At 51.4% G+C, this 27,083-nt stretch overlaps 1 protein-coding gene across 1 annotated transcript; it reads left to right on the forward strand.

Annotated features, from left to right (window-relative positions):
• Window positions 1–3,659: 3,659 nt before the first annotated feature.
• Window positions 3,660–26,259, forward strand: MASP1 (MBL associated serine protease 1). Its single transcript, XM_077785687.1, has 11 exons — window positions 3,660–3,799; window positions 5,689–5,914; window positions 12,552–12,729; window positions 12,991–13,122; window positions 13,595–13,791; window positions 14,043–14,190; window positions 14,687–14,805; window positions 15,676–15,754; window positions 20,030–20,167; window positions 21,160–21,234; window positions 23,693–26,259. The coding sequence occupies exons 1-11, from the start codon at window positions 3,795–3,797 to the stop codon at window positions 24,586–24,588; spliced, it is 2,193 nt and encodes a 730-aa protein (XP_077641813.1). The 5' UTR covers window positions 3,660–3,794; the 3' UTR covers window positions 24,589–26,259.
• Window positions 26,260–27,083: the final 824 nt, after the last annotated feature.

Here is a 27,083-nt window from a genome sequence, read left to right on the forward strand (position 1 = left end):
GGCTGTCTGCCCTGTTCTCTCTCCTGAGTGTCTCTGTTGTCACCCCCATGCCCTGTCCCCACTGTGACATCCCCGAGGTGACTCTAGCTGCCTCCCCAGCACTGGAGCTGCACAGGAGCTGCAGCAGAGGTGCTCTAGGCCCCCCAGCAGCTCCCCAAGGGTGGCTTGGGTGGGATCTTGTCAGTGGCAGGAGCCACGAGGGGGCTCCAGGAACCCATCAGAGATGGGGGAGAAATGCCAGGAACAGAGGCTGGTTCTGCTGCAGGACTGAGGAAAGATGTTAAAAGCAGAGCTCTCATTTCCTGGAGGATGAGGTCTTCTCCAGCATCCCAGGTGGAGGAGAGCAGAGGAGATGCCACAGCTCAGACCAGGAGCAGGATCTGCCAGCACTTTTGTCCCTGTCACATACATCGTGACAAGGAGCAGTGCACATGTTGCAGTGTGCCCAGCACTGAGACAGGCTGTGGTGAGGGCTGTGCTGGCCTGACCCAGAGAGCAGCAGGGTCAAAAACATTTGCAAGAGATTGGTTTTCAGTGTATGACCATTTATACCAGTCATAGATTCATCCCACAGTCATATTCCTATGGGTCCATACTTCTCCTTCACACCTGTTTTAGCCCTGTCTAACTCCACTCAATGCTAGGGTATTATTGCAAGGAGGTAAATTTGTCCCCAGCATTAAAGAAATGCTTTGGACAGCACTGCTGAGCTCAGTCCTTGATGAGTGTCATGGACATGCAGAAGTAATTCCATAAATGATCTTTCAAGTATGGGAGACATCAGTGAGAAAGCAGGTCTGAGTCTGCTGACCTGTCACAGTCTAATTCCACTGTTCCACCAGCACCTGGGGAAGAAAACACTCCTTCCTAAAAACTCAGCATGCCCAATCCAGTCACTGCATGGTGAGACCTCAGGTAATATTTTTACAAGTGCCCCAGTGAGGTGGGACATGGCTCCACAGCCCTGGCATCACTGGCAGCTGTGAGCCAGCTGGATGTTTCAGATAAAGAGCAGGTAACAGAGCACATGAGAACCTTGCCTGGAGCACCAGATCCTCTTTTGGTGAGCTTTTTTGCCTTTACTCTTCATGGACACTTCACACAGCCATGTCAATGGCCAGGCCTGGCTATGATGAGTTCTCCTCTCTATCAGATGGGAATAACACTGGGGAAGGCATTGTAGCCAGAACAGCTTCTGCATCACCTTCCCTTTGCAGGTCCTCATCTGCCTCCCCATCAGCAGGCACTGCAGCACAGGTTTTATGTTGCTACAGAGAGTAATCAGGGCTGTAACCCAGGGAGGCAGTGCAATTAGCCAGGCCAGCTCATTAGCCTCCAATAGGACTCATTTGGAGATCAGAATCCCTTCCTAGAGGATTCAGCAATGTTGCTGTTGGGGTTGGAGTTTGGAGCTGGAGGCAGAGGGGATGCAGGAGGCTGCAGGTAATTTTAAGCATTTGGGTACAGCAGAATTGAAGTTGTGGCCATGCAGCCACTGCCCCTCAACTTTCTTTAGGAGCCCACAGTATCTGAGGTAAGATTTGGCTAGGAAAACTGAGTCTTGAGCTGGTCAGCCCAAGCTTTCAGGGGGATGTGATTCTGCACACAAGTGGGTTGGGGCATGGGGATAAGCACTGGATCAAGGAAAACCCTAGGATTCAGCAGCCTAGCAGGGAAATCAGCTCAGATGGCTGCTGATGGGATCTTCAGTGTGCTGCCTCTTGGGCATCCTCTCCTGCCTTCCAGAGCCTACACGGTCAGCATGGATGCTCTAAACCCATGCTGCATCCACCAACATGGTCCAAAAACCTGCAGAGCTTCTGTTGCCACTACACTTCCCAGTCCAGCCTTGAAGTGTAAACACTGACTTTGACCCAAGGTGATCTGTCTTGAAAGGAGTATTGGCAGGCAAAGAAAATCTCACTTCAGAATTAATATTGTCCCTGAATTAGAGAAGCCATTCTGAAAAGCTATAGAAGACTGCCGTGATGGAAAAATTAATGCATAAAGGACCCACCCTGCAGAAGAGGCAGGGGAAAAAATAGATCACAGTGTATTCAGGGCTCAGACAGGACCACACTTGCCTGCAAAAATAAATCCTTGCATTTGACACATTGCTTACATATTAATTAGTTTGATCAGATTGCCTGGGTGTGTTAGCAAGAGTGAGAGCTCATGTCTGTTTAGTGATAAGCTGTTAAACCTCCCCAAATAGAGCTAGAAATTATGGCAGACTGAGATCTTCCCTTTACTCATGGCCTTTCTTCTGGTTTTCTAGTGCTTTTCCACCCATATTTTCTATTTTATTTCACTGTGTCTCTTAAGTACCATTTCTTTCTCAGTGCAGAACCAGAGACTCACAGGAATGAGAGAAGCAGCTTCTGCACTGAGAAACCAAGGAACCACAACCCCCCACCAAAATACAAAGACAAGAAATGGAAAAGAAAATTTTACTTTTTTCACTCTATCCCCTTCCCTTCCAGCTCCTCTAGGATTGCTGGAGGGACAAAGCCTGTGCAGAGCTGGAGGTACCATCCCCCCTTTAACACAGCCTGACATCAGCGAGCTCTGGAGCCCGGCAGGGCTGGGAGCTGCTGCTCCCGGACTGGTGCCAACACATCCCTGTTTCCCTGCCTCTTCCCGGCTCTTGTTTTTGTGTGCCTTTCAACATGCTGCATGTGTGTCCTTGCCTGCCAGTGGATATCTGCGGGGTTTACATTAACCAGCTCAAGCTGAAGTTGGTAAACAGCTATCAAAGTTTTGCTCCTCATGTATCCAAGGATATTTCTGAATGAGGGAGACACTTGCATCCTTTGACGTCCTACGTGCTATTCCCTTATTTGCAGCCGAGATAGATCTTCTTCCCACTTAGCTATGCAGACAGGGGAGTTTGGGTTGGTTTGTGCCTGGCACAGGGAGGGGAGATCAATCTCCCGCGGCTCAGCGGGGAGTGGTCATGTTTTTACCTGTTTCCTGAACAAGAGGGAATCAGGCTCAAAACACTGAAACTTCAGTGTTTAAAGTTTTCACTCCTGAGCAGAGTCCACTTCTAAAGCTGCTCTTTTGCCCTGGGACAAAATACTGAATCTGGCAATTCCTCCATTCTACAGGAGGATGCAAATTAGGGCTTCATTTTATTCATACTGTCACAGCTCCAAAGTTTCTTGGAAGCCAGAATCCCATCCCAAACGCTACTCGGCACTAAGCAGAGATGCTGAAAGCAATTCCCGAGCGCCTATCCCAGCGGCAGCACCACCACTAAAGCTATTTATCCCCGCACAGGATTTTTTTTTTTTTTTTTTTTTTTCACACATTCTTGCCTTCTGTTTTTGCTGGAGCCTCAGACTCTATTGAGAGGCAAATTTTAGCCATCTGGCAAAGCAGGCTGTGAGCGGGGAGAAAAAAAGAGGGAGAGAAAACACGATGTGCATGGGCACACACACATACACAAAACTCTGGAGATCAGGGAAGACAAAAAAACTCCGCTGAATGCTGGAGCGCAGGGCAGCCCCGCCGCGGAGAGGAGGGAGAGGCGGGCGGGGAGGAGGGCTCGGGTGCGGGCAGGTCTGCCTGCCTGCCTGCCTGGATGTGGGGAACGGCTGCAGGCACGGGAAGGCGTGACCTGCATGGAAAATGCCAGACAGCCCCAGACGCACACACACATAGGCGCACACAAATCTCCGGACAGAGATAAGGCGGACAGCGGAGCGCTGGGAAAGAGGCGAAGCCGTCCCCCGCAAGCGAGCCATCGCTCCTCCGCACCCAACCCGCCGGGGAGCTCTCCCAGCGGCACAATGAGGTGAGTTCTCCGCACGGGCTCAGCCCGGCTCCCTCCCCGGGCCTCGGGCACGGCCGGGCAGGGGGGCCGTGCTGCTGAGGAAAGGCTTCTCGGTGATGACCGCGGCTCCGGTTCCCCTGTCCCCGGGCGAACCAGGCGCTGCTCACGCCCCGGCTTCGTGCCGCAGCGCAGCTTTGAGCGCCCGCATCCCGGCCAAGCCAAAGGCGCAGCCTGGCACGGGCAGCGCTGTGCCACGGCCGAGGGGAAGGGACGAGCGAGGTGGGACCGCGCGGGCTTCAGGTTTCTGTGCGCACCACGGTCATTTGTCGCTTTCACATGAGGTTAAGACTTTCCTGTCACGAGGAAGAAGTTTGATGCTGTCTTGCCTCCCCTGCTTCGGAGAAAGCAGAGCCGCACAAGAAAAGAGCTCGTTGAAATGGAGGAGGTGATGCCCATTTACACCGGCTCAGCATCCAGCCCCATGCGTGTACTCTGACCAGAGGAGTAGCAGTTTTTCCTCTTCACACATTTTTGTGGTTTCAGAACATCTGTCAGAAAAGGGCATGTTCAACCTCACTCTTCTTGAAAGAAAAATCAATCCGAATTTCTCAGCTCCCATTTACTTTTCTTTGTAACGAAGAGCTGAGAAAAGTGATGGCACTACACAAAAGAACCCCCGAAATTTACTGGTTTTGAAAGAACACAGGTTAAAAATAATCCACTGATGCAGCTTCAATTTCCTCACCAGCATACCTAAATCAAGCCCTGATTTTGAAACCAGGTGTACATGTGAGTAGTTCCCAATGTCTGTTGTACACACCTACTAGTCTTTGCCAGGCCTTAGCACCTATTTTAGAAATTTTAATCTCTAAGGGCTCTTATTTCCTGCATGTTTCTTTTCCTTTATATGCTCCACTATGTATAAAGAGCCTGAGGTCTGCTCTTTTTGGTGCTATGCAATAGCACAGGCTTTTGTAGTCACACCTCCAGCATGGGTGGTGTTCTCTCCTTGTGCAGAGGAACACAGTTCATGCTCCTTTTCATATCAAATGAAGCTCAAGGCTGGTGTGAAGTCAGCTGGACCACCACAGATTTACCTGTTTTCTCTGCCCTCCTCTGGGATAAATAAGTTAGTGACAAGTTGGGACAAACTCTTCAGACTGAGATTTTTTAAAAGAGAAGTTTGATGACAAAACATCTTTATGAATCTCAGCCTCTGCATACCGAAGAGAAAAGGGAAGGGAAGGGAAGGGAAGGGAAGGGAAGGGAAGGGAAGGGAAGGGAAGGGAAGGGAAGGGAAGGGAAGGGAAGGGAAGGGAAGGGAAGGGAAGGGAAGGGAAGGGAAGAAGTAACATGCAGGGTTGCAAAGCTGAGGTCTGGTTCCATCTTTGCCCAGGTGCAAAGATGTGCATTGTTTACTGAGGGCTAATGATCCCAATTTGGCAGGATGAGGCTCAGCAGTAACAGTGATAATAATAATAATAATGATACTTAGCAGTTATTGCCATGATGCTTCCACTAAATCGATTTAGAAAGCATCATTATTTTATTAAGCATGCTTATGTTTATTCTTCCATTAAATTAAGATTTGCCCATCAGAGCTCCATTAGTTAACGGATGCGTTGCCAATGGCTGCTGCTGCCAGGAGCATGGAAACACCAAGCTCCTGATGGCACTTGAGGCTGGCTGGGACCTGTGGAGGTGCCTTTGCATCACTTGTGGCACCCATCTTTCAAAGGGGCATTCTCCTCATGGGAGCCACATGAAGATCCCCCTCCACCTCCCAGGGGTTGCTCATGTGCCATGGTGCTGCATCTCCTCTTGCGCGATCCACTTGGGAAAGAGATGAGCCTTGCACAGGTATTGTCACTGCCAGATTTTCATCTCACCTCCTCACATGTGTGTTCCAGGTACCCCCTGGCCTGGCCCTTCTGTGCCTTGCTGCTCTGTGTGGCAGATGCCGTGGAGCTGACAGACATGTTTGGGGAGATCCAGTCTCCCAACTTCCCTGACTCCTATCCCAGTGACTCGGAAATGACGTGGAACATCTCTGTGCCTGATGGATTTAAAATCAAGCTGTACTTCATGCATTTTGACTTGGAGTCATCCTACCTCTGTGAATACGACTATGTGAAGGTGAGCTGTGACATCTCAGGGCACATGGTGGGATAGACAGCAGAGCTGCTTGGCCAGCTGAGGAAGGGTAGTGCTGGAAAAGCTGAGAACAAGACGGTTTTCTCCATTTTATTGGGCTCAGGAGTTGTCAGTCCAGTGGACCACAGGGAGAACACAGGTAAGCTGGCAGCATCCACTGAACCAGCAGTGAGTGAGATACCAGAGTCAGAACTTACCCAGAGATGAACAAATTTCTGAAAGTATTTGTGCACCTCATTCTTACTGCACCCAATGGGATTTTCACACCTATGGGCTGATAATAAAACTGGCTAAACACCAGTTTGTGCCACTCTGATGCCAGCAAGGAGAACCTCTAAGCTAGGCACACTTTGTCAGGCCATGGCTGTGGGTGCCTCTTGCAGCCAGCCTGGATCCTTGGCCACACCTTGCAGGCTTTTGGGACACTGTCCAGCCCCACAGGAAGCAAAAGGGAAAGGTCAGACCTGAGCTTGAGGCTGCTATGGAGGTTTCCAGGGAACTGTCATGGCCAAAACCTCCAGACATTTCAGTCTGCTTCTCTGCTGAGTTATGGTAACCTACCCAAAACTGTGGTGGCCACATGCTGTTGCCCCAGAGCAACCTTGCCTTTACACCACAGGTTTCTCCAAGCAGAGCTCTCCTTCACATCCAGGACAAGGGTGGCTCTCCACATCTCTGAAAATGAAAAAGTGTGGTGCTTCTGGCTGATCAGCAGTAGCAAGCAGGTGCTTTCTAGATTGCCTGCCTGAACATACCTTACACCATCACCCAGGACAAGCTCTACCCTGATCCTTCACACAGAGGCAGGTGGAGCTTGCTCCCAGGTCTGGAACCACAGAACTTGGCCCTGGTGCTAGTTGCCAGATAATTGAGATTATTGTTTTATTCTTGCCCTAAAAAAACAAAGCAAACATTTGTGTGTTTTTTCCTCTAGGATCTGTTGCTCCTTGCTTTAATTTCCCCTTTGTGCTGGCACTCACTCTGCTACTAACAGCTTTCATTGAGGTTTGATTAGCTCTTTCTGCTTCTCCTGGATCTTCTCCAAACACAAGGGCCCAGGGACATATATAGAGATATATTGCTTTAAAAGCCCAGTAAGCTCAAGGAACAGATTTCTTGGAAACTTTCCCCATTCCAAGCTTTACCCCTCCTCCTGCCCTTCACCCCCTGGTCTTTTTAACTTTTTCATTAAGGTCCCCGTTATTTGGCCATGGTGCCAACTTGGCATCACAGCTCTCCCTGCTGCTGGATTTCCATAAGAAGTAGTTATTTTTCACAGGGATTTAGATCTCAGCTGTATAAATTTGCTCGGGGCTGTAACTCAGTTTTTGGAGCCTCCACCACAGAATTACATTTGGAAAGTGATGAAAATTGATGGATAACAGGAGATCCAGAGGTTACTCTGCTGGGTAAGGCTGCAGTGTTGATGCTACTAAACCACTGGCTTAGAAAATATTAAGGAGAGAAGTGAATGATTCCGTGGCTGTTTTCTTCCTTGGGTTTATGTGTCCAGCTCTGTCTCCACCAATGCAAGCTGTAAAAACAGCATCAAACAGCCCCCTCTTTGACAGAAGCCACAGTGCATGGCTGTAGAATATAACTATAGACCTAGCACATACAGGTGCTTCTCTGTAATATTCTGCTGGTGACAGTGAGGAAGCTCAGAAACACAGGCAGAGTTCTGTGTTCCATGGTGCCCAATGGATTCCTCATCTCTGAATTGTACCATTGCTTTCTGAGCTCATGGGTAACTTTAATCTCTGCAGCACCACATGCCAGAGAGTCAGACAGGGTAAATATATGATTATGTGCCTCTGTGTGTGTGAAGAAACACCTTCTTGTTTGTTCAGGGTCTTCATCATCTTTACTGCCATAGGAAGCAGGTTAAAAAGGGGCTGAGCAGGCGGGGACTCAGTCCAGGACAGGCAAAATGCCCCTGTGCCCTGGCCTTTGCTTCCCTCACTCCCTGCCTGCCCACACACCCAAGCTCTTCAGCAGTGTAGAAGCTCATCCCAAGTGGCAAGCTCAGGGTGATCTGAGCTGTAAACCCACAAAGACCTCTGTCTTCGGGGTGGTCTGCAGAAGGGAACAGTTTCCAGAGCTCTGAAACAATGGCTAATTAAAACAATAGCTGTTTATTTATATATATGCACATTCACGCGTGCCTGTGTGTGTATATATATAAAAAGAACGTGGCTCCTAAAGAAATGCTCACAGCATGGGAGGCTCGTATGTGCAAATGGGGATGGCAGAGGAGGGGAGCTGCACTTCAGTAAGGAAGTGAGCCAGGAGGAATGGGAGGAACAGACATCCCCAAAATACCCACCTGGAGAAGCCCCCCATGCAGGTAGAAAACTCCAGTCACATGCTGGAGAGCCAAGCTCTGGGCCTCAGCACTGGATACAGCCTCTCCTCAGGTTTTGGGTGGCTGCTGTCAGCCACCTGCCAGGTGCGTGTGGACAGGGATGGAGCAGCCACCCTTCCTGGGCTGCCCTCTTCCTGCTCCTTCCCTTTGCTGTGCCCAGGCTCTGCCCAGCTCATCACCATCCACAGGGAACCAATCTGGGAGTTCCTCATTTGCAGAGGGTTTCACCATGGTTTGCAAGCCTGTAGCACTGGCCCAGGGCACCCAAAAAAGCCACAGCCCTGACTAGAAAATCAGGTTAAATTACTTGAACAGTGTCAGTGAGGAGCACAGTGACAGGGAAATGGGCAACGGGGTCCTGGCTTCCAAGGGACCATCATGAGTAGATCCCCAAGCTTATTACAGAGGTCTGAGCCTGGGGACCTGTCTGTGAGGTTTTGCACATTGCTCAGTCAAGCCCTGGAATTAAATCAGCCCCCAAAAGCTTGGCAGCTAGCTCCTTGATTGGAATGAAGATGGGAGGACACCCATCAATGATTGATGGGGCACTGGTAGGGCACATGCAGGACCAGGTAACAGGCTTGGTTTTTCTTTCAGGGCAGTGCATGCCCAGCCTGGGGCTGCAAGAAGGGTGCACAGGACCCATGTACACCCTCCTCTACTCAAACAAGGGACAAAAAGCACAAATCAAGGTTTGGAATGGACTGGGGGGTTCAGGAGGAGAGCATCATTTTTTGATCTTGTCAGCCAGCCCCAGCCAGAGCCACTCATTCCCTGGGAGTGTGGGGTCCCAAAAGGAGCACTTTGAGCCCCAGGAGCCAGCTGGGAGTAGGGAGAGCCCAGAGCTTTGCTGCTTGTCTTTACTATCCTGATAGGAAAGTGCCACCAGACACCTCTGCAGAGGCCATTCCCCTGTGCCACTGAGGATAGTGCAGGAGGAAGACCCAGCATGGAAGCAAATGATCAGCTCTTGCAGGACCCCAGCATCTTGCCTGGGTCTCTTTTCACCCCCAGTCCCTCTAGGGAACAAACCTCGCCCAGAAATAGGGCACATGGGTGCAGCTGCCATGCAGCAGGGGACAATCTCTGGAACCAAGCCAAATCCACAGCACAGGAAACCAGCTATCCACCTTTGTCACCCATAGGGGCTGCCACCTATGTTCCCTTGGAAATTCAGGGCAATTTCATGTTTGCATATGAAAGGACCCTTGATGAATCTTGGGGAGAAGATCTCCAGGAGACTTAGATGGAGGCTTTTGCAGGGGCTGTCCCTGCTTGATTCCCAGCAGTCGGTAGCAGCAGCATTCTGGAAAAAAGCCCCGTTGCTCTGGGTGTTGCCTTCTTGCCACACTCTGCGGGGCCGCTCAGCGGGGGCCGCTTCATGCCCTGCCCTGGCTCTGAGCATCTCCTCCCCATGTCATGTTCCCAGTGTCTTCAGCCCAGCACTGCGATTTCTCTGCCTAATGAGCCATTTATATATATTACAAGTGGTATGTTTGGCCTTCATCAGTCCAATTAGTGCATTCCTGGAGGGCTGGAGTGGGGGGGCTGGTGGCGGCTGTGTTTCCGTATTGCCGACTGCCTGCTCCTCTCCAGCAGCAGACACCAAACTGCTGGGCCAAATTCCCCATGGTGTTTCTGGCATTTCATTAACCCCCTGGCTGCAGGAGGCACCTCCAGAGCATCAGAGCTCCCAGGCATCCCCAACAGCCCCTGCCCTAGGAACAGCCTTTTTTTTCCTGCCAGCCAGGGCATCCCAGCTCCTTCACCCAAGGAGGGAATCAGTGTGGGGCAGAGAGGGGCCCCACATCTTGGGACACCCATTAGTCACAGCACCAGCCAAAATGCAGAGGGATAAAGCCACAACCAGAGAGGGAAACCAATCTGCCTCCATCCAGAAGGGCAGAAGTCTTAATGAGGCACTGAGGATGCAAGAAGAAGCAGGGAAGACAGCAGCAGGCATTGGCAAGGGTAAATTTAAGGCACAAGGGTGTCACTATATTTTATTTTTCAAAGGAAGATTCTTTCAGCGTATTTTTATAGGGAATTTCTCTGTGGCAATTGATATTTCCCTCAGGGACACATCTTCTCTAGTGAAAACGTCGACATCGTGACCCGAGAGGGAGAAACTCCAAACAAACAACCAGGATTTAATTACCAGCCTGCTAGCTGGATGTAAATGATCTACAAAAAAGTATACAGTCCCCAGCAGCAGCAGCAAATATTAACCAGGGATGATGACCTCTCTGTTTAGTTTACTGCTGAAGAGCTGCCTCTGCTCCCTGTGGCTGGGGGCATGGGACCCGTCTCAGATAAGGGGCTGTGGATACCTCCAGTGAGGAGAGCACAGCTCTCCCGGGGCATCCTGTGCTCCAGGGCTGTATCCAGGGATGCTGGGGGCAGTGTTGGGGCTGGCCCCATGGCTGGAGCATCCTCAAGCCAAGACACAGGGTACTGGGAAGATTTTCCAGCACTTCATGAGTGCTGCGCTGCAGGTCCTGCACTCTGGGGCTGAAGGTGAGGAATGGGAGCCCCCACCGTGGCTCTTGAGTCCTGACAGAGGTGACAGCCACCAGCCCCACACAGAGCAGCTGGCTGGAAATGCCTCCTTCCCACAGATTTCCTTTAAAAAAGGCATTTTCTGTGGAAGAGGCTGTGTCCCACGTGCTGGCACAGCCTCGTCTGCGCATCAGGGCTGAAATGCCTTTTTCCTTCGCTTCTGGTGATGGCACTCCTGTTTTTCAGTCTGAAACACTATTTCATTTCAAAACAATCTTTCAGATTTAAAAGCAATTCTAAAGCACCACAGTATATTTCAAAGGGATTGAAACCAGATGGAGCCCGAATTACTTGTTTTCTTTTTTTTGCCCCAGAATGCTGTTACAAAAAAAAAAAAAAATTCAATTGGGTTTTTGTCCCCAAAGCAGGGTACGTGTTTTTTCTCGAAATTCCCAAAATTTATCATCGGAAAGTGTCTCTCTTTTCTGGCCAGCTCCAGCTTGTATGAGAGGATGGAAAATATCTGGAGGCAATGTCAAGGCATGCTGAGTTGCCATTTCCATGTTGGCTTTCCCTGGTGTGAACGAGTTTCCGCCTGTTTGTTCAGCTCTGGGAAATTTCCCTTTCAGCCCCAGACCCTCCCCAGCAGGCACGTCCTGAGGGTCTCTAGGTGACAGGGATGGAGTCAGCGAAGGGTCTTTTCTTGCTGAGGCCAAGCAAGCCAGGGACAGCATTCCAACACCTCCAGGACCCCAGGGGCCCTTGAGCAAATGACTGTTTTCCCCAGGCATGTGCCGGGGGGCTGAGGACTTCATCACAGCCTCAATAGCGGTGGCTTGGCTGGAGCAGTGGAGGCTGCCTGGTGGTGTTCATCACATTCCTCTGCCGAAGCTTATTCAAATTCAAATCCCCTGGGGAAAGCAGGCAGGGTGCTGGGAACTGCCTGGGAGAGGTCGTAGTTGAGACAGGGGTTGGGGATGGGATGTGTAGGAGAAGGAGATGGATCAGTGCTGGAGAAAATGGCAAGGAAAAAGGAAAGGAGAGGGTTTCCAGGGAAAATGGAAGTGTTTTCTGCAGGGATTGCAGTGTTTTAAGACACAGATAAGGCTGTGTTTTAAAGGGATGCACATAGAGACTACTGAATGTGCTAATATGACAATAGAGCACCCTGGCTCATCACTCCTCTTCCTCAGCCCTCTGGGTGCATGGTCAGAGTCCCAGCAGTGCCTGGAACCACAGCTCTGGAGCCAGACAGAGAGCCCAAGGTGGAAGGGACAGGACCAAGCTTGTCCAAGGCAGCCCAGGGGACAGAAATTACAGCTGCTGCTTTGAGCTGATGCAAAACCAAAAGGCAGGAACTCCTCTAGGTCCTTCACACAGATGGATCAGTGTTTCATCCATGGGAAGAGGTGAGGGAAGCATCTCAGGTACCACCAGCTCTGAGTGGGAATAACACAGCCCAGGGCTGATTTTTACACCCCTTCTTCTGCACTGCCACCCCATCATCTCATCCCACTTCCCAAATGTGCTCCCACCCTGCATTCTCCCCTTACACCTGCTCTTGGCATCTGCCTCACAGGCCCCTCCAGGCAGAACAGGCAGACACTGACTGGTGAGTCCTGGCAGGGGACAGCCTGGGCAAGCACAGGCAGGGCTGTGAGCTCCTGGATAGAGAGGATTATTCCAATCCCAGCCTGACCTCCCCAGGGAACACACAGCAGGCTCTCCAGACTCACCTCTTCTTTCTGCTAACAGATTGAAACTGAGGACCAGGAGCTGGCAACCTTCTGTGGCAGGGAGACAACGGACACAGAGCAGGCTCCAGGACAGCAAGTGATCCTGTCCCCAGGGCCCTACATGGGGCTTACCTTCAGGTCTGACTTCTCCAACGAGGAACGCTTCACTGGCTTTGATGCCCATTACACCGCTGTGGGTAAGCAGCATTTGAGCCTGCAGGGCCAGCTTGCTGGGATAGGGAACCAAATTTGCAGGGACCACATCTCAAGTCAGCCTTGGGTTCCCTGGGAAGAGAAGAACTCATGTGCAGCCCTTGGGCTGTGCGGGACTCACTGGGTGCACATGCGACCCGCCACATGGGGTAACAGATTTCTCAGTGTTGTGACAAATGTCCCCACAAAGAGTGACGTGTGGAGAGCTTCAGGGTGACCTCCCTTCCTTGTTAACTTCATTCTAGATGTGGATGAGTGCCAGGAGAAGAGTGATGAGGAGCTGGCTTGTGACCACTACTGCCACAACTACATTGGCGGGTACTACTGCTCCTGCAGGTTTGGCTACATCCTCCACTCTGACAACAGGACCTGCAAAGGTACCACAGGCACAGCCCAGACCCAGGGATGGGCACACAGAGGGCCCCTGAGTAGGCATCACACCTTCCAATCACAGGCAAAACAGCCCTTTTTGTGCTGCCAGGAGGGATGAGGTGCTTCTTCCCGTACAAACCAGTAGTCTGGGACTCCTTCTCCCAGGGGCTGTACTCCTCAGCTAAGCTCTATAGATCTCCTCAAGTCAGAAAAATGAAAAGCTTTATTCCCTGCTCTGAATCTGCATCATATAGATTAGCTAGGACTAGCTCTCAGCCCAGGGCTTCTGTGCCATGGCATATTTGGAAGTTGGCTTTGAGGTTTTCCTTGTATGGACATATATTTGGGGTCCATGTACCCATATTTGGAATCCATGGATCCACCCAACAGACCCCACTCCACTGGGAGGATTCCTGAGTATAGTCATGGCTGGGGCATGACTGTCAGGGCCCTGATGGAGCCACAACTGTGTTTCAGTGGAGTGCAGTGACAACCTCTACACCCAGAGGAGCGGGGTGATCACCAGCGCCGACTTCCCCAGCCCCTACCCCAAGAGCTCGGACTGCCTGTACCGGATCGAGCTGGAGGAGGGTTTCTTCATCACCCTGAATTTTGAGGACAGCTTTGATGTGGAAGACCACCCCGAGGTGACCTGTCCATATGACCACATCAAGGTGAGCTGGGCTCTGCACACTCCTCTTGTGATCACCTTTCATGTGCCCAGTCTAAACAGGCATGACATAATCAGCAGGAGCCTTGTGCTCTGCTGACCCCACATCTTCCTGTGACCCTTCTAACCAACAGTAACCCTCTTTTTGTTCACATCCCTTTAACACATGGTGCTTGAGCCCCACTCCAGCCCCATGCTTTGGTCTCAGGGATTAAAGAGCCCCCTTAAATCACTCACTCATCTTTGTCTCGGCAGATCAAAGCAGGACAAAAGGAGTTTGGACCTTTTTGTGGAGAAAAGTCCCCAGGACTCATTGAAACCCAAACCAACAGTGTGCAGATCCGCTTCCACAGTGACAACTCCGGAGAGAACAGGGGCTGGAAGTTGTCATACACAGCAATTGGTAACTCCTGCTGCTTTCCTTTGTTTGCTGGGCTTGGGAATGGGAAGGGCTTTATAAAGCCTGCAGGTAGACACCACAAATTTGGTAGTCCATGATCCTGTCTCTAGAAAGGATCTGTTCCAAAAATCACAATAGGAGAGGCATAAAATAACACTAAGCCCTTCCTTCAAAGGATTATTTTTTTCCTACAGCAACTGGGCTCTGAAACAAGACCATATTGCAGAGCAGAGCGGTTTTGGGCAGGATAATTGCACAAGCTACTGTTATTAGCTCCCAGATTTTGTAATTCTCAAAGACAGAGAATTACAGACTGAAGGAAAGTCATGGAGCCTCCATGTCTTTTAAAAGAGCCTGGCTGAGCTGTGCCAATGTAGATTAAGGGTAAAAGCAGGGCAGAGATGCTCAAATTCTGCTATATGGGCTGGGTAGAAGAGCTAGAACTTTATGTTTGCTCCATTTATTCCTCTGTTTAGCCTCATTTGTTTTCTATTTGAAGGTAACCCATGCCCACTGGTGCAACCACCAATCAATGGGAAAATTGAGCCTTCTCAAGCCAAGTACACCTTCAAAGACCAGGTTGTCATCAGCTGCAACACTGGATACAAAGTGCTGAAGGTATGGATTGACAACATGGAGCTGGGAATATGGGTAGGAAGAAGAGGATACTTCCTCTCAAAGCCATTGCATCTTTGGGAGAGTGAACACAATCACACATCATCCTCATCCCCTTCCCAGGGGCAAGGAAAACACCTCCTCTGAGAGCCAACACTTTTCCTTTCCAAAGATGCAGAGGGAAAGAGGAGATAGCACTTCCCTGAGCCACCCTCTCAGCATCCCCCCGGAGCAAGCAATCTCATGGTTGTTGAATGTCAGTCCTGGCACCCCTGCCAGAGGAAAAAATCAGCAAAACCTCTGAGGTAGCTGCCAGGGCTCTGCCTGCCCCCCACCTCAGTGGACACTGTCTCAGCAGCCCTGCAGAGGCCAGCCTCCTCTGACTGGGAGGTCCTCGGGGACTTGGGGACAGCCTCAGTGAGTCAAGGGGGCAAGATTTTGGCAGGCTCTCCTAGGAAACAGCTGAGAACCACAGAGCATGGCTGACTCATGGGGTGGCTGTCTTCCCTCCAAGCCAGTAGCCCACTTTGACTTCCAACGTGGACTTGGGTATTTCTCTGATCTCCTCCCAGTCCTATCCTTCATGCAGAGCTGCCTCCTTACCCATCTCATCATTTACAACAGGAATAAGTGACTCCAGTTCTTTGGCTTTCAGTGTGCCACTGAGTTGCTGGCAGCAAGAAAATGCCTCAAGTTTTTCATTACGATTTTATTGCAATTTTTAACTAAAAGAGCCCTCTTCCAGGGGACACTAGCTATAACCTGACTAAATCACTAAGAAATTCCCTTTTTATTGAGAGATTTATTTCTTTTCTTGAACATTGATAGGTTTTTTTTTTGTTTTTTGTTTTTTTGTTGGTACCTTCTGCACAGGATAACGTGGAAAGTGACTCCTTCCAGATCGAGTGTCTGAAGGATGGCACGTGGAGTAACAAGATCCCTATCTGCAAAAGTAAGGACACCCTTCCCTACCCTGCCAATGTCCTTCTCCTGCTAAAATCATTTCATGCTAATGGGAGCTGCCCTGCCAGAGTGGAGTTCCTTACTCAGAGACACAAACCCAGCCAGAGAGGCTACGTAACCCTGCAAAGCTCTTTTGGCTTGTACTTGGATAACATAACAGGGCTCAGGCCAAATGCCACAAGCAGGAGATTGGTGCTTTTATTTAGGTTACTCATATAACTTGATTTGTGAGCCACTTTGCTGTCTCCTTGTCAAAGAAAGAGCAAGCCTGGCTCTTGAGAACTGGCTCTGTCAGGTAAGCCTGGGACAATGGGGGATAATCTAGTTCCTGCTCCAAATTTCCTTCCAAATGAAGGCTGTTAAAATGCAGGGCATTAGAGAGGTCCCAGGTACTAACCTAAACTGAGCACTGCTCAGGTAAGTGAGAGGGGAGAGAAAAATGTCCAAAGATTTACAAACCTTGAAATGGGAGAAAATGGAAGAAGAAAAGAATGCCATTTGAAAGGACAGGTGATAATTTGAATCACCTCTTCCTTCATCTAGCCCAGCTCTTCTCTCAGCTCAGGTGTGGGAGATGTACCTGGTCACACCTTTTCCCTTTTCCCCAAACTTCTCAGAGCTCAGGGAGCCTCTCGCTGCTGTTCAGTGCTGTAAGTCTGGCCCAGAGAGAAGAAAAGCAGCAAACATGGTCAGAGATTGTCCCAGGTCCTTCCAGGAGAGGCAGGGGGGGATGCTTTCTAGGGGTGTTGGGATCCAGGTTCTTTTCATCTGGGCAGACTCTTTTAATAATTGTGCACCTTACCTTGGAAGAAAGAGCATTTCTGGAGTTCTAATTCATGTTTTCTCAAGCCAAATGGAAACTGGGAGGTTTAATAGATTGAAAACTGAAAGGGCTCCTTAAAACTGTTGGGTCAGTGATGCCTCTGCGCTACTGAGGAACTCCCCACTCCTACACTCTCACTGCCACAGATTCCTATTGATTTTATCCAGCTTGAACAGTGATCAGAGAAAAATTTGCATTGTCTAAAAATTAGAAAAAAATCTAGGTAAATATTTTAACACCATTTTTTTTTTTTTTTTCATAAAATTTAAATTATTACCTGCATTCTTCCAGCTGTGCTGGAAGTAATCCCTTCTTGTGTAATATGACTTACTACACTAAATTTCTAAGACCTCTTTGGAAAGCCAAGAAGCCCCTAAATGGGCAATTTAGGCCTCCAGACTGCAAAGATTCCCACCTCCCTGGGATGTCTGTGCGAGGCAGGGCACAAACAATGCAGAAAATAGAAAACTTCTTAGCAAAGTGGATAAAATCCAGCTCCATAGCCTGGAGAAGCTAAACAGAAACCTGTGATAGCTTCTCCCAGCCACCTCCCCCAGGTTGCCCTGGCAGAGCGGAGTGAGGGGGTCCCCAGCAGGGCCATGGCTCCGCTGGCATCCACGGCACCCTGGCACAGCTCACTGGGAGCTCATTAACGATTTCTGGTGGTTTGGGGGCTGGGTTTCCTGCATGTCTCTCTCTGCTCATCTACTAATTGGGCTTTCTCTCTCTGCTCTCCTCCTTCCCCTCTGCTTTCGGTGCAGCTGCAGATAGAGCCGACAACCAGACAGAGGGAAGAGCCGGCTCGGAGCAAGTGGCCGCGTGAGGCTGGCGCCGGCCGTGCCGCCCCGACGGGCAGCCTGTCTCCGTGCCCCTCTGATCTGTCCAGTACCCAGGGCAGGTTCCCTTTCCACTGGCCTGGCTGCCAAATCCATCTCTGTGGCTTGTCTAACCGGCATGGCACTCTTAACCCCCACGCCTGGTGCTTTCTTAACTCCGTCTCGAGAGGGGCGAAGGAAATTGGCATCGAGCCCCCCTGTCCCACTGACACACTGCCCCAGGGGAAGGGGGCCCACCTGGCCCCAGCACTGCTGCCTGGGCAGCGTGGGCTGCTGCCAGCTCCCAGCATTTCTGCATCACTCCCTCTCCCTTCGGACTCCTGGGCCGCCCTGGCTCCCCCTCCAAGGCAGCCGTGCAGGGACTGTGGCACGGCCGCCCGGTTGGTTGGTTGGTGGGTTGGATTCAGTCTCCCACTGTCCTTCCTCACTGGCCCAGCGTTACAAATAAGAAACACTCCTTCCTCTCCTCTCTCCAAGAGTCCTGGTGCCTTTCAGACCCTCCAGACAAGGAGGCCTGGAGGATGGGTTGGCATCCCCAGCCCTTTCCTGCAGGCACCGAGCCCTGGCACTGAGACAGGTGGATGGATGTTCCTCTGCTTCCCCTTTGCTCCCCACAGCTGGCCTGGCAGAGGTGAGGACAGACTGGCCTCAGGCTGACTGCAGCTGAAGGAGGTCAGAGCCTGGTATCTGGCCCCATTCACATCCCCAGGAACCATGGGCACACACCCTGTGCTCTCTGGGGCATTGGAGGCTCCACTAAGAGGATGCTGGGATGTGGACCACAGACTGGGAGAGGAGGAGGAGGAAGAGGTGTGTGTTGGGGATGTCAGTCCACCTCTGGTCCTACAAAGAGATGCTAAATGGCCCTTTTCCTGAGGTAAAACTCTAGAAAGGCTCACAGAAGGAATGACCTCCCCTCACCCTTTCAGCAGGACCTGGGACGCTGGTGCAGCAACACCTCTCTGAAAGAGCCCATTCTCCAGGGATCAGGCCTGCCCAGGTCTGAGGGACGCAGGGATGAGATGGGCTGTGAGGGCCATTGAATGCTGCCCTGCAGCCCTAAACAATCCCAGAGCAGAGATGGTCAGGATGGTCCCCTGACATTCATGCCCTCTTTCCTGCAAGGAAACAGGTACCCAGAGTCTCCACCCAGCCTGCCTGCACCTACACACTAATCCCATCACCTGCTGTCTCTACAGACAGTGGAGGGGACCCTGGTAAATGGTGAGCTGCAGTATTTTGCCATAAATCAGGCTTTTTTCACCCAAGGAATTAGCAATCCTGAGCAGTGGTACATATCCCTGTTTCCAGCTACTGTGTCTATGTCATTCTCTCTTTGTTAGCCTGGATCAGTTAGGACTTCTGTCCTCATTCCTGTCACATCCTGGAGCACGTGGGAACCAACAGACCTCACATCATCCCTGATCCACAGGATCTGCTTGTTGCAAAGTCACTGTTTTCCTACTCGACCCCTCAGCCTAAACATAGCAGAACCCAGCTCCACAGCACTGCATTTTTTGGCAGGATCAGACCCTGGTTCCTGCCCTCCACTGGGGCAGGTCACCCAGGATGGGGTAGGGGAAAGCTGCACAGCATCACCTGAATGTGCTGTGAACTGCCCACGTGGCAGGGAGGCTCGGTTCCAAGGAGGTGACTCCTGGATTTGGCAGATGAACCCTCCCACAGCCTGGGGTCCTCCCTGGGGTGTCTGGCACAAACCTAATAGTGGGGACAAGCCATGGGGAGAGGCTAGGAAGGGCACTCTGAGGGATCATGGGAAGAAAGGGAACCATGGACAGGCCATGGGGAAGGGCAATGGCACCCCAAAATTCTTCTCCCTCCATCACACCCTGAATCAATACCGAGGACTGGTAAAGCAGAGCCAACCCTGCTGATGTCTTGGGGGATGGAGCAGGTTTGGTCTCACCCACGTGCACTGTCCCTACCCCTGCCTGCAGACCAGCCAAGCCATACTCTCAATGTCCTTCATCTCCTGCTGTCATGGGACAACCAGGATCAGGGGTTGTTCCACCTGATCTGTACATGCTCACAGCACTGTTTGGTGAGCAAGACCAGAGCAGGAAGGACAGGGCTGTGCCCTCAGCAAAGCCTTGTGCATAGAGAAGCACCCCTGAAGCACAGCTGGTGAGCCACTGCCTGCCTCTCCCTGCACACTTCTTCAGTGCAAAGACACACTGGGACCATCTCACAACACACCTCACCTGCCAGGACAGGCTTCTTCCCCTCTCACTGGTGCAGCAGAGAGATCTTGATCCCTCATGGAGGGGCTCCCGAGCCTGAGGTCTCCAGCAGAGAGTGGTGTTGGTCACAGAGCCTGCAGGTGGGACACACTGCTGGTGTTCCATGGTGCCACTCATGTGCTCTGTCTGTGCAGGGTGGCTTTGGGGGGTTTCACAGAACCAGGCTGCCAGGACAGAGCCTCCTGCAGTGCCATAGAGAAAATGGACACAGCACCACACAGGCCCTTGGTCTGCCCCACAAGACCACCATGCCATGCCAAAGCCCAGCACCACCTGCCTGCTGGCTGGCTGAACACCCCAAGATGCAGCACAGGGTTCAACCCCCCTTCTGTGTTGGCTTTCAGTTGCTGACTGCAAAGCGCCGCCGGAGCTGGAGCATGGCTTTGTCACCTTCTCCACCAGGAACAACCTGACCACCTACCAAGCAGCCATCCAGTACCACTGCCAGCACCCCTACTACCACATGGCCCCCAACAGCACCGGTGAGCAGTGGGGCCAGGCCACGTCCCCACGGCACAGTGAGGGTGGGCACACGGGATGCACGCGGGGCAGCTTGGGATGGCAGCTCCAGGGTGTTCTGCAAACAGCAGGCTGTGGATGTAGCTACACACACCAAGCCCTGTGTCTGCCTTGTGACTGTCAGCCGGGACAAATCCTGCTCCACAATGAGGTAGGATGGAGTTGGCCCTGCCAGCTGCTTTGCCTGAGTGTTTCACAGCCTAGGCAGAGCAGTGTGGGTGTTTGTTTTGCATTCTGCCTTCTTACCCTGCCATCTGCTCTCTGCAGACTACAAAATTTTCTGTTGTCTCTGTGAAAAGAGCTGCTGTTGGAAAAAGCACCAGGTCCAGCAGCCTCTGGAAGGGTTCTGCAAGGCTTCTAATCCCAACACCCAAATGTTCAGCACAGACAAAGCTGAACAGATAGCAGTGGGATCATATCAGACTGAGTTTTTCCTGCCATTCCCCCTTGGTCCACAACCACAGAAAAACCACAAGGTGGTTTATCAAGCACCACAGTTCTCTGTACCCTTCAGACCCAGTTCTGGACAGTAGAAAGGGTGCGTACACAGCCCAGCCCTTCTCCTTTCTCCTCCCTCAGCAACCAAAGCCAAAAGAATTCCTCACATTCTTGTTTTCCTGCTTTTATCTCCCTGCATATGGTCCTACCATCACATATGAATTAGCAGAATGGGCATTGGCAGCATTTTTATATGGAGGCAGCTGCCAGCCGAGGCTGAGGCTATAGCACACCCCTCCAGACAACTCAAGGCAATGAAACTGAGGATGGAGACATACCCCTGCATGGGGGCTACCATGACCCCAGGAATGGAGCACGGAGGGCATTAAAAGGGAGGTCACTTCCTGCTGTGAAAATTAGTTCAAAGGGCCATGACAGCGGGGCAAGGTCTCCTCTCTGGAAAGGACAATCCCCCATGCCAGGATCAGAGCCCAGCTAACACTTTGCTCTCTTGCAGCCACCTACACGTGTGATGCACTGGGGCAGTGGAGGAGTGAGGAGCTGGGGACCAAGCTGCCATCCTGCCGACCAGGTACTGCGCTGGGGTGGCTTCAGCACAGCAGGGAGGGGATGCTGCCCTGCAGGAGCCCTGCTCCTGGCGACAGTGCCAGCTATACGTACCCAAGTGCCACAATGCGTGGCCAGGAGGGTGGTGGGGATGGAGGCTTCCTGCTACCCCAGCAGGCCCAGGTGGTCAGGGTGTGGTGGTGACACTGGGGTCACAGCCATCCCAGCTGTCAGGGCTCCCCAAGCTCCCCACTGCAGCACACAAGAAAACCAGCAGCCCACTGGCCAGGCTCAGCCCCCAGCATGCCTGGAGATGATTTTAGCCAAGAGCAGAGCATTACCTGGCTGTCAGCTCCTGTTGGCAGTGTGTACGCATCCAGTAGCAATTATCACCTCTTCAAGCCTTACAGAAAAAAAACAAACGGATTTACAAGGAAGGAAATGTCCTAAGTCTTTCAGCAGTGGTAGAAATGTTTGCAGCAAGCAAGTTTCCAGGCCAAGCACCTGCTTGGGATTAAACAAGTCTCCGGGAGTTTCTGGCCATAGCCAAGCATGGGGCCAGGCTGGCTGGCACGTCAGGGGCCTGGAGGCAGCTTGGGTGTGGATTTGTGGATTGTAGTGGGATGTGCAGGGATGGCTCTCCAGAGAGGTGCAGGGATCCGGCTGCCGTGCAGCAGCTGCAGCTGCAACCACACTGGGGTTCAGACACTGGCCCAACCCCATGGAGGGCATCTGCTCTCCAGCCATGCTGAGACACTCTAAGGCTAGAGGAAGGACTCCTAAGATTCCCTGCATCCCACAAAACTCCAAGACCAGTGCTGTGGCTGCTCTTGTTGTGGCAGCTGCTCTCTGCATCTCTGCTTGATGTTTCAGCCTGAACTAATTTGAGCTGGGAGCATACGGGGACAGCTTTGGGGCCATAGCTGCTTTCATGGGCCATTTCCAGGCCCTGTGATTAGTGACAGGAGTCAGAGAGACTTCAGGAAAATGGAAAATCCCAGAGAGAGGGTGACGCTCTCCTGAGATCGGCATCTGCAGGCAACAGCTGGCCAGCTGCTCTTCAGATCTTTCCCTGTGTCTCACGCACCTCCCCATCAATAGGAACCTCTCTTCCAGGAACTTCTGCTCCATGCCTGCCTCTGCCATTAGTGGGAGCATTTGAAGCCTGGTCAGCATTTTTGATATGTAATTTAATAGAATAAATATTTGGCTGGATGCATTTCCTCTAAAAGCATCTCCCTGGGACAGCCATCAGCTTTGGTGCAGCAGAGCAGCTGGGCTGGGACACAGGAATTTTTTTCCTGAGCATGTTTTTTATTCCTTTCAGCACTGGGAAAGACAGGAGTGTGAAGCACATGCAGAGACACATTCACCATGTTTCCTCTCTAGAGGGAGGGAGTTACATTTTTCGTAGAGACAGATCCCATCCTCAACAAATCCACAGTAGCACTTTCCAGTGCTCCTGCCCTGGTTCCAAGACTGATTCTCGCCCTGACCCCACCACCCTGAGGGATCAGAGCCTCTGTTTGTGGGGCTTTGCATCCACCCCTCTCAGCACAGGTGGCATTGAGGCAGAGTCCTGGCACTTTCCATAGAGTATTTGGGGTTTTTTTGCGGACTGAGAGGGATGAGACCAGCACCTGAGTTGCTGTGATTCAGGACTCTTTCAGATGTAGGACAAGCCCAAATAGGCTCCCACAACCTCCTGGTGACAGTAGCATTCCCAAGCCACCTGAGTCCCACTCCACAGTGCTGCTACAGGCAGGAATCAGCCCCACCAAAAACCATATCCTAAGGCTTAAATTCCTTAGGGACAGGATTGTCCCTCCCCACCCCGTCCAACCTCTCAGAGCCACCTTCAGCATCCTGATTCCCGCATCTTCCTAACACTGTGCCTAGACAAAGCTCCTGGAAGCAAAGCAGGCACGATATCAGGGCTCTTCATGCATTAGTTCTGTGTCTGTTGAAGAGCTGAGCAGAGAGCTTCTGGTTTGGCTGCCAGAATTGTGGCTGATGAGACGCAGGAGTAAAGCCCATGGTGCTAGGCAACATCCCATGGCTGATCCTTCTCCAGCCACAGCAGCTCCAGGAGGGCAAATGCCATGGCTGTGAGAACACAGACCTTGTGACAGGTCTCAGAGTGAGGGGTGAGACTGGGTTGATGTCAAGCTCCAGTCCTCCCATCATCATTCCTCTGTGTCTCTTGGCACACTGAGCAGGAGCCAGGCAAGTGCCTGAAAGGTCTGGGAAGGGCTGGGTGAGCTCACAGGTCACAGTGAGGCTGTAAGATTACTCATTTGACCTTTCTGCTTATGAAGTGGTGTGAATCTAGCCAAATCACTCCAAAAACTGAAAATGGAAACAAAAACAAAAACAAAAAGGACAAAAGAGTTTGGTTTGAAGGTAACCAGCCACATGGCCCTTTTGATTTGTTCCGTAGATAAATAAGCTGGAAGTAACTGTCCTGTCCCTTCTGTCCCCAGTGTGCGGCCGGCCAGCTCGTCCTCTGCCTGGCATCATCAAGCGCATCATCGGTGGGCGGAACGCGGAGCCTGGGTTCTTCCCCTGGCAGGCCCTGATTGTGGTGGAGGACATGTCCCGGGTGCCCAATGACAAATGGTTCGGCAGCGGGGCCCTGCTCTCGGAGTCCTGGGTGCTGACGGCTGCCCACGTGCTCCGGTCCCAGCGGCGGGACAAGACCGTCATCCCCGTCTCCAAGGAGCACGTCACCGTCTATCTGGCCCTTCATGATGTGAGGAACAAGATGGAAGCTGTCAACAGGACAGTGGAGAGGATCATCCTCCATGAGGAGTTTGACATCCAGAACTACAACCACGACATCGCGCTGGTCAAGCTGAAGGAGAAGGTGACCATGGGGAAGTATGTCATGCCTGTCTGCCTGCCCCAGTTTGAGCACGAGCTGGAGGGGCCTCACCCCAACACACTGGGGCTGGTGGCTGGCTGGGGGATCTCCAACCCCAACATCACGGTGGATGAGATCATCAGCTCAGGCATGAGGACCCTGTCTGACATCCTGCAGTACGTCAAACTGCCCGTGGTGCTGCATGCTGAGTGCAAGACCAGCTACGAGTCGCGTTCGGGCAACTACAGCGTGACAGAGAACATGTTCTGTGCCGGCTACTATGAGGGGGGGAAGGACACTTGTTTGGGAGACAGCGGGGGAGCCTTTGTCATCCAGGACCCAGGAACGCGGAGGTGGGTGGCCCAAGGGCTGGTCTCATGGGGTGGCCCCGAGGAGTGTGGCAGCAAGCAGGTGTACGGTGTGTACACCAAGGTCTCAAACTACGTGGACTGGGTGGAGCAGAAAACGGGCTCCTCAGAGAGATGGACATTTCTGGACCCAGAGCTGGAGAGATGAGTGACTAAGCAGCCTGCTGCCACCGCGGCTCCCTTTCTTCTTGTTATTGTTTAATGTGCTCCAGACTCGGGTCTTTCGCAAGCAATAGCCACGATACTCTACGCATGCCAAGCCCTTGCCAGGTCATTTGTTTCGCTTGGTCCCGCATCCCTTCGCTTGCATTCTTAGGAAATGCTTGCTAGGGAGCTGGAAGGAGGGGGGTGAAGGACAAGATCTCAGCTGGTGTCCTCTGCATGTGCTGCCCATCTGCAAACCTCACCCACACTCCAGGGAACTTCCCTCCAAGCCAGGAAAAAGGCACAGCAATTGAGGCGGCGTCTCCCTGACACCAAAGCTTTGTGCTGTGTACAGGGAATTATCCCCACCCCCAGGACTCTCTGGCCAGATCTCTCTATCAGAAGATGCAACTACAGAGCTTCAGAGACTATGGACAGTGCAGGTAACCCATGTGGGCAGGCCTGCACCTCACAGGTCCCCCACATTGGTAAAGCCCTTTTCTGTGCAAGGAGTAGTGAGAGAGTCCTGGGAGTTTGCCATTATTTTTATATACAAATAAACATCCCTTTCTGATAGCATCTCAGGTGATATCCACCTGACCCCAAAGATATGAGGATGCATCCCTATTTAGCTCTAAACTTCAGCCATGGCTGCCAAGACAGCATCAGCCCAAACAGGATACCTGTATCCCACCATGTGGGATGAGTGACCCACAGAGAACACGAGGACACAGAGCAGGGCTTGAACTCAGCATCACCCCAACCTCCAGCCACAAAAATTTCTCCAATCTTCTACCACCTGAAGCCCTCTCCAGTCCCACCCTGAGATTAGCTCTGTGGTTTCCAGCCACAGCAGACCTCCCAAGGAAAATTTTCCATTACAAGACAGCTTCACATCAGCTGTATCTAAGCAATACTTATTTTCAGCAGAATCATTTCATATGAAGCACTCTTTCTTGGCTTTCGTCTCTTTCTCAGGGGCCTGGTTAGTCTGCATGACAGTTTATTCATTTTTGCAAGAACCTAGTCCCTTCTTATTGCTTTTGAGGCCGATGATTTAGCTGATTTACAGGTTACCAGTGGTGTTCAGTGTTTGTTCATGGCTCTTGTGGCCTATTGCAGGTGTTCAAGTCCTTCTAGACTGACTCAAACCCACCTAACACACCAGAAATATCCATATCTCCCCAGCTTCCCTCCATGGTCAATGCAGACAAGTCCCAACAAGGAACAAGGTCAGGTGAGCTGTCCTTCCTTCAACTGGACCTTCTCCTTCATTTTCCAGCATAGCTGTAAGCAACATGCAAAAACTGCCTGCTGTGCTTTCTGCATGCCTGTACCCTCCTTCAGGCCTCTCTTTCTCCTCCTCCTCCTCCTCCTCCTTTGGTTTTTCCATGAACAGAAGAAGCCAACAGTGGATGAGACACTGACATTTTGCTATCATCCAAAAAGCCATCTGCAGAACTTGTAGAGGAGCAGAAAGCCTAAGGAAGGTTGAACTTGCAGATACACTATGAACTGTACTCTTGGCTATGTCATGTAACTGCAAGGTATTTTTTAATATATATGTATTTCTTTTTTATATATATATTACATTCTGTAAAATGCCTGATGTCAGGTAAGGGTGGTTCTCATAGTCTTCCTCATGAGAACAAAATAAAACTTTTGTATGTACTGAGCTTGTGCCCTGTGGCTTTTATTCCAAGAGGAACATGGTTAAGGCTGGTTGCTGATGTCTGCCATGCACGCCTGCAGTCCCAGGAGAATCTTCACACCATCCCTCACCCTGATGGCTGCTCAGCCTTGGCCTGTGCAGCTTTCTTGGGCTGAGACAGACCCTGAGCAGCCCCTGAATACAAATCACAAAAAAAGGGTGACAAAGGAGATGCTGCCTTTAATTATTTATGGCCTTAGCACATCACTGAAGATGAGGGTAGTGGCAGGAGCAGAGGGCAGCAACCTGTTTGCTGAGAATAGCAATTAAGCCTGAGTTCAATTGACATGAGGAAAAAATATGAGGTATGTGACTTTTGCTTTAAAAGGTGTGAAAAATCAGCCCATTCCCACTATTGTTGGATTGAAAGAGCATGTCCTCACAGCAGAGGACGTGCAGTGAGCTCAGATGTGAGCTGAGGCAGGGACAAAACTCTGTCAGACACCACTGCATCAGAGATTGTGAGAATCCCCACTCTGGAGGGAGCTTAAAATAATGGAGATTGTTTCCTCCCATGTTCCTGGATCCAGGGCTGGGAGCTGGGTTATTGATCCCTATTTTCCTATGGCACAGAACTGAAAAACAGCACCAGGCTCCTCTGTGTTGATGGCAGGGAGGAGGGCAGTGGGTCTGGCTGGCTCACAGGTCTGCTAACATTTCCAGAGACATCATGGGAGTAAAGGAGAGAGAAAAAGCAAAATAAAGGCCTGGTCCCCTGAGCATTAAACCATCATCTGTAGGATTTGAGCCTAGACAGCCCTGGGGCACATTAAAAAAAATTACTGGCC

This window comes from Lonchura striata, chromosome 10, assembly GCF_046129695.1.
Source record: "Lonchura striata isolate bLonStr1 chromosome 10, bLonStr1.mat, whole genome shotgun sequence".
Taxonomy (NCBI): Eukaryota; Metazoa; Chordata; class Aves; order Passeriformes; family Estrildidae; genus Lonchura; species Lonchura striata.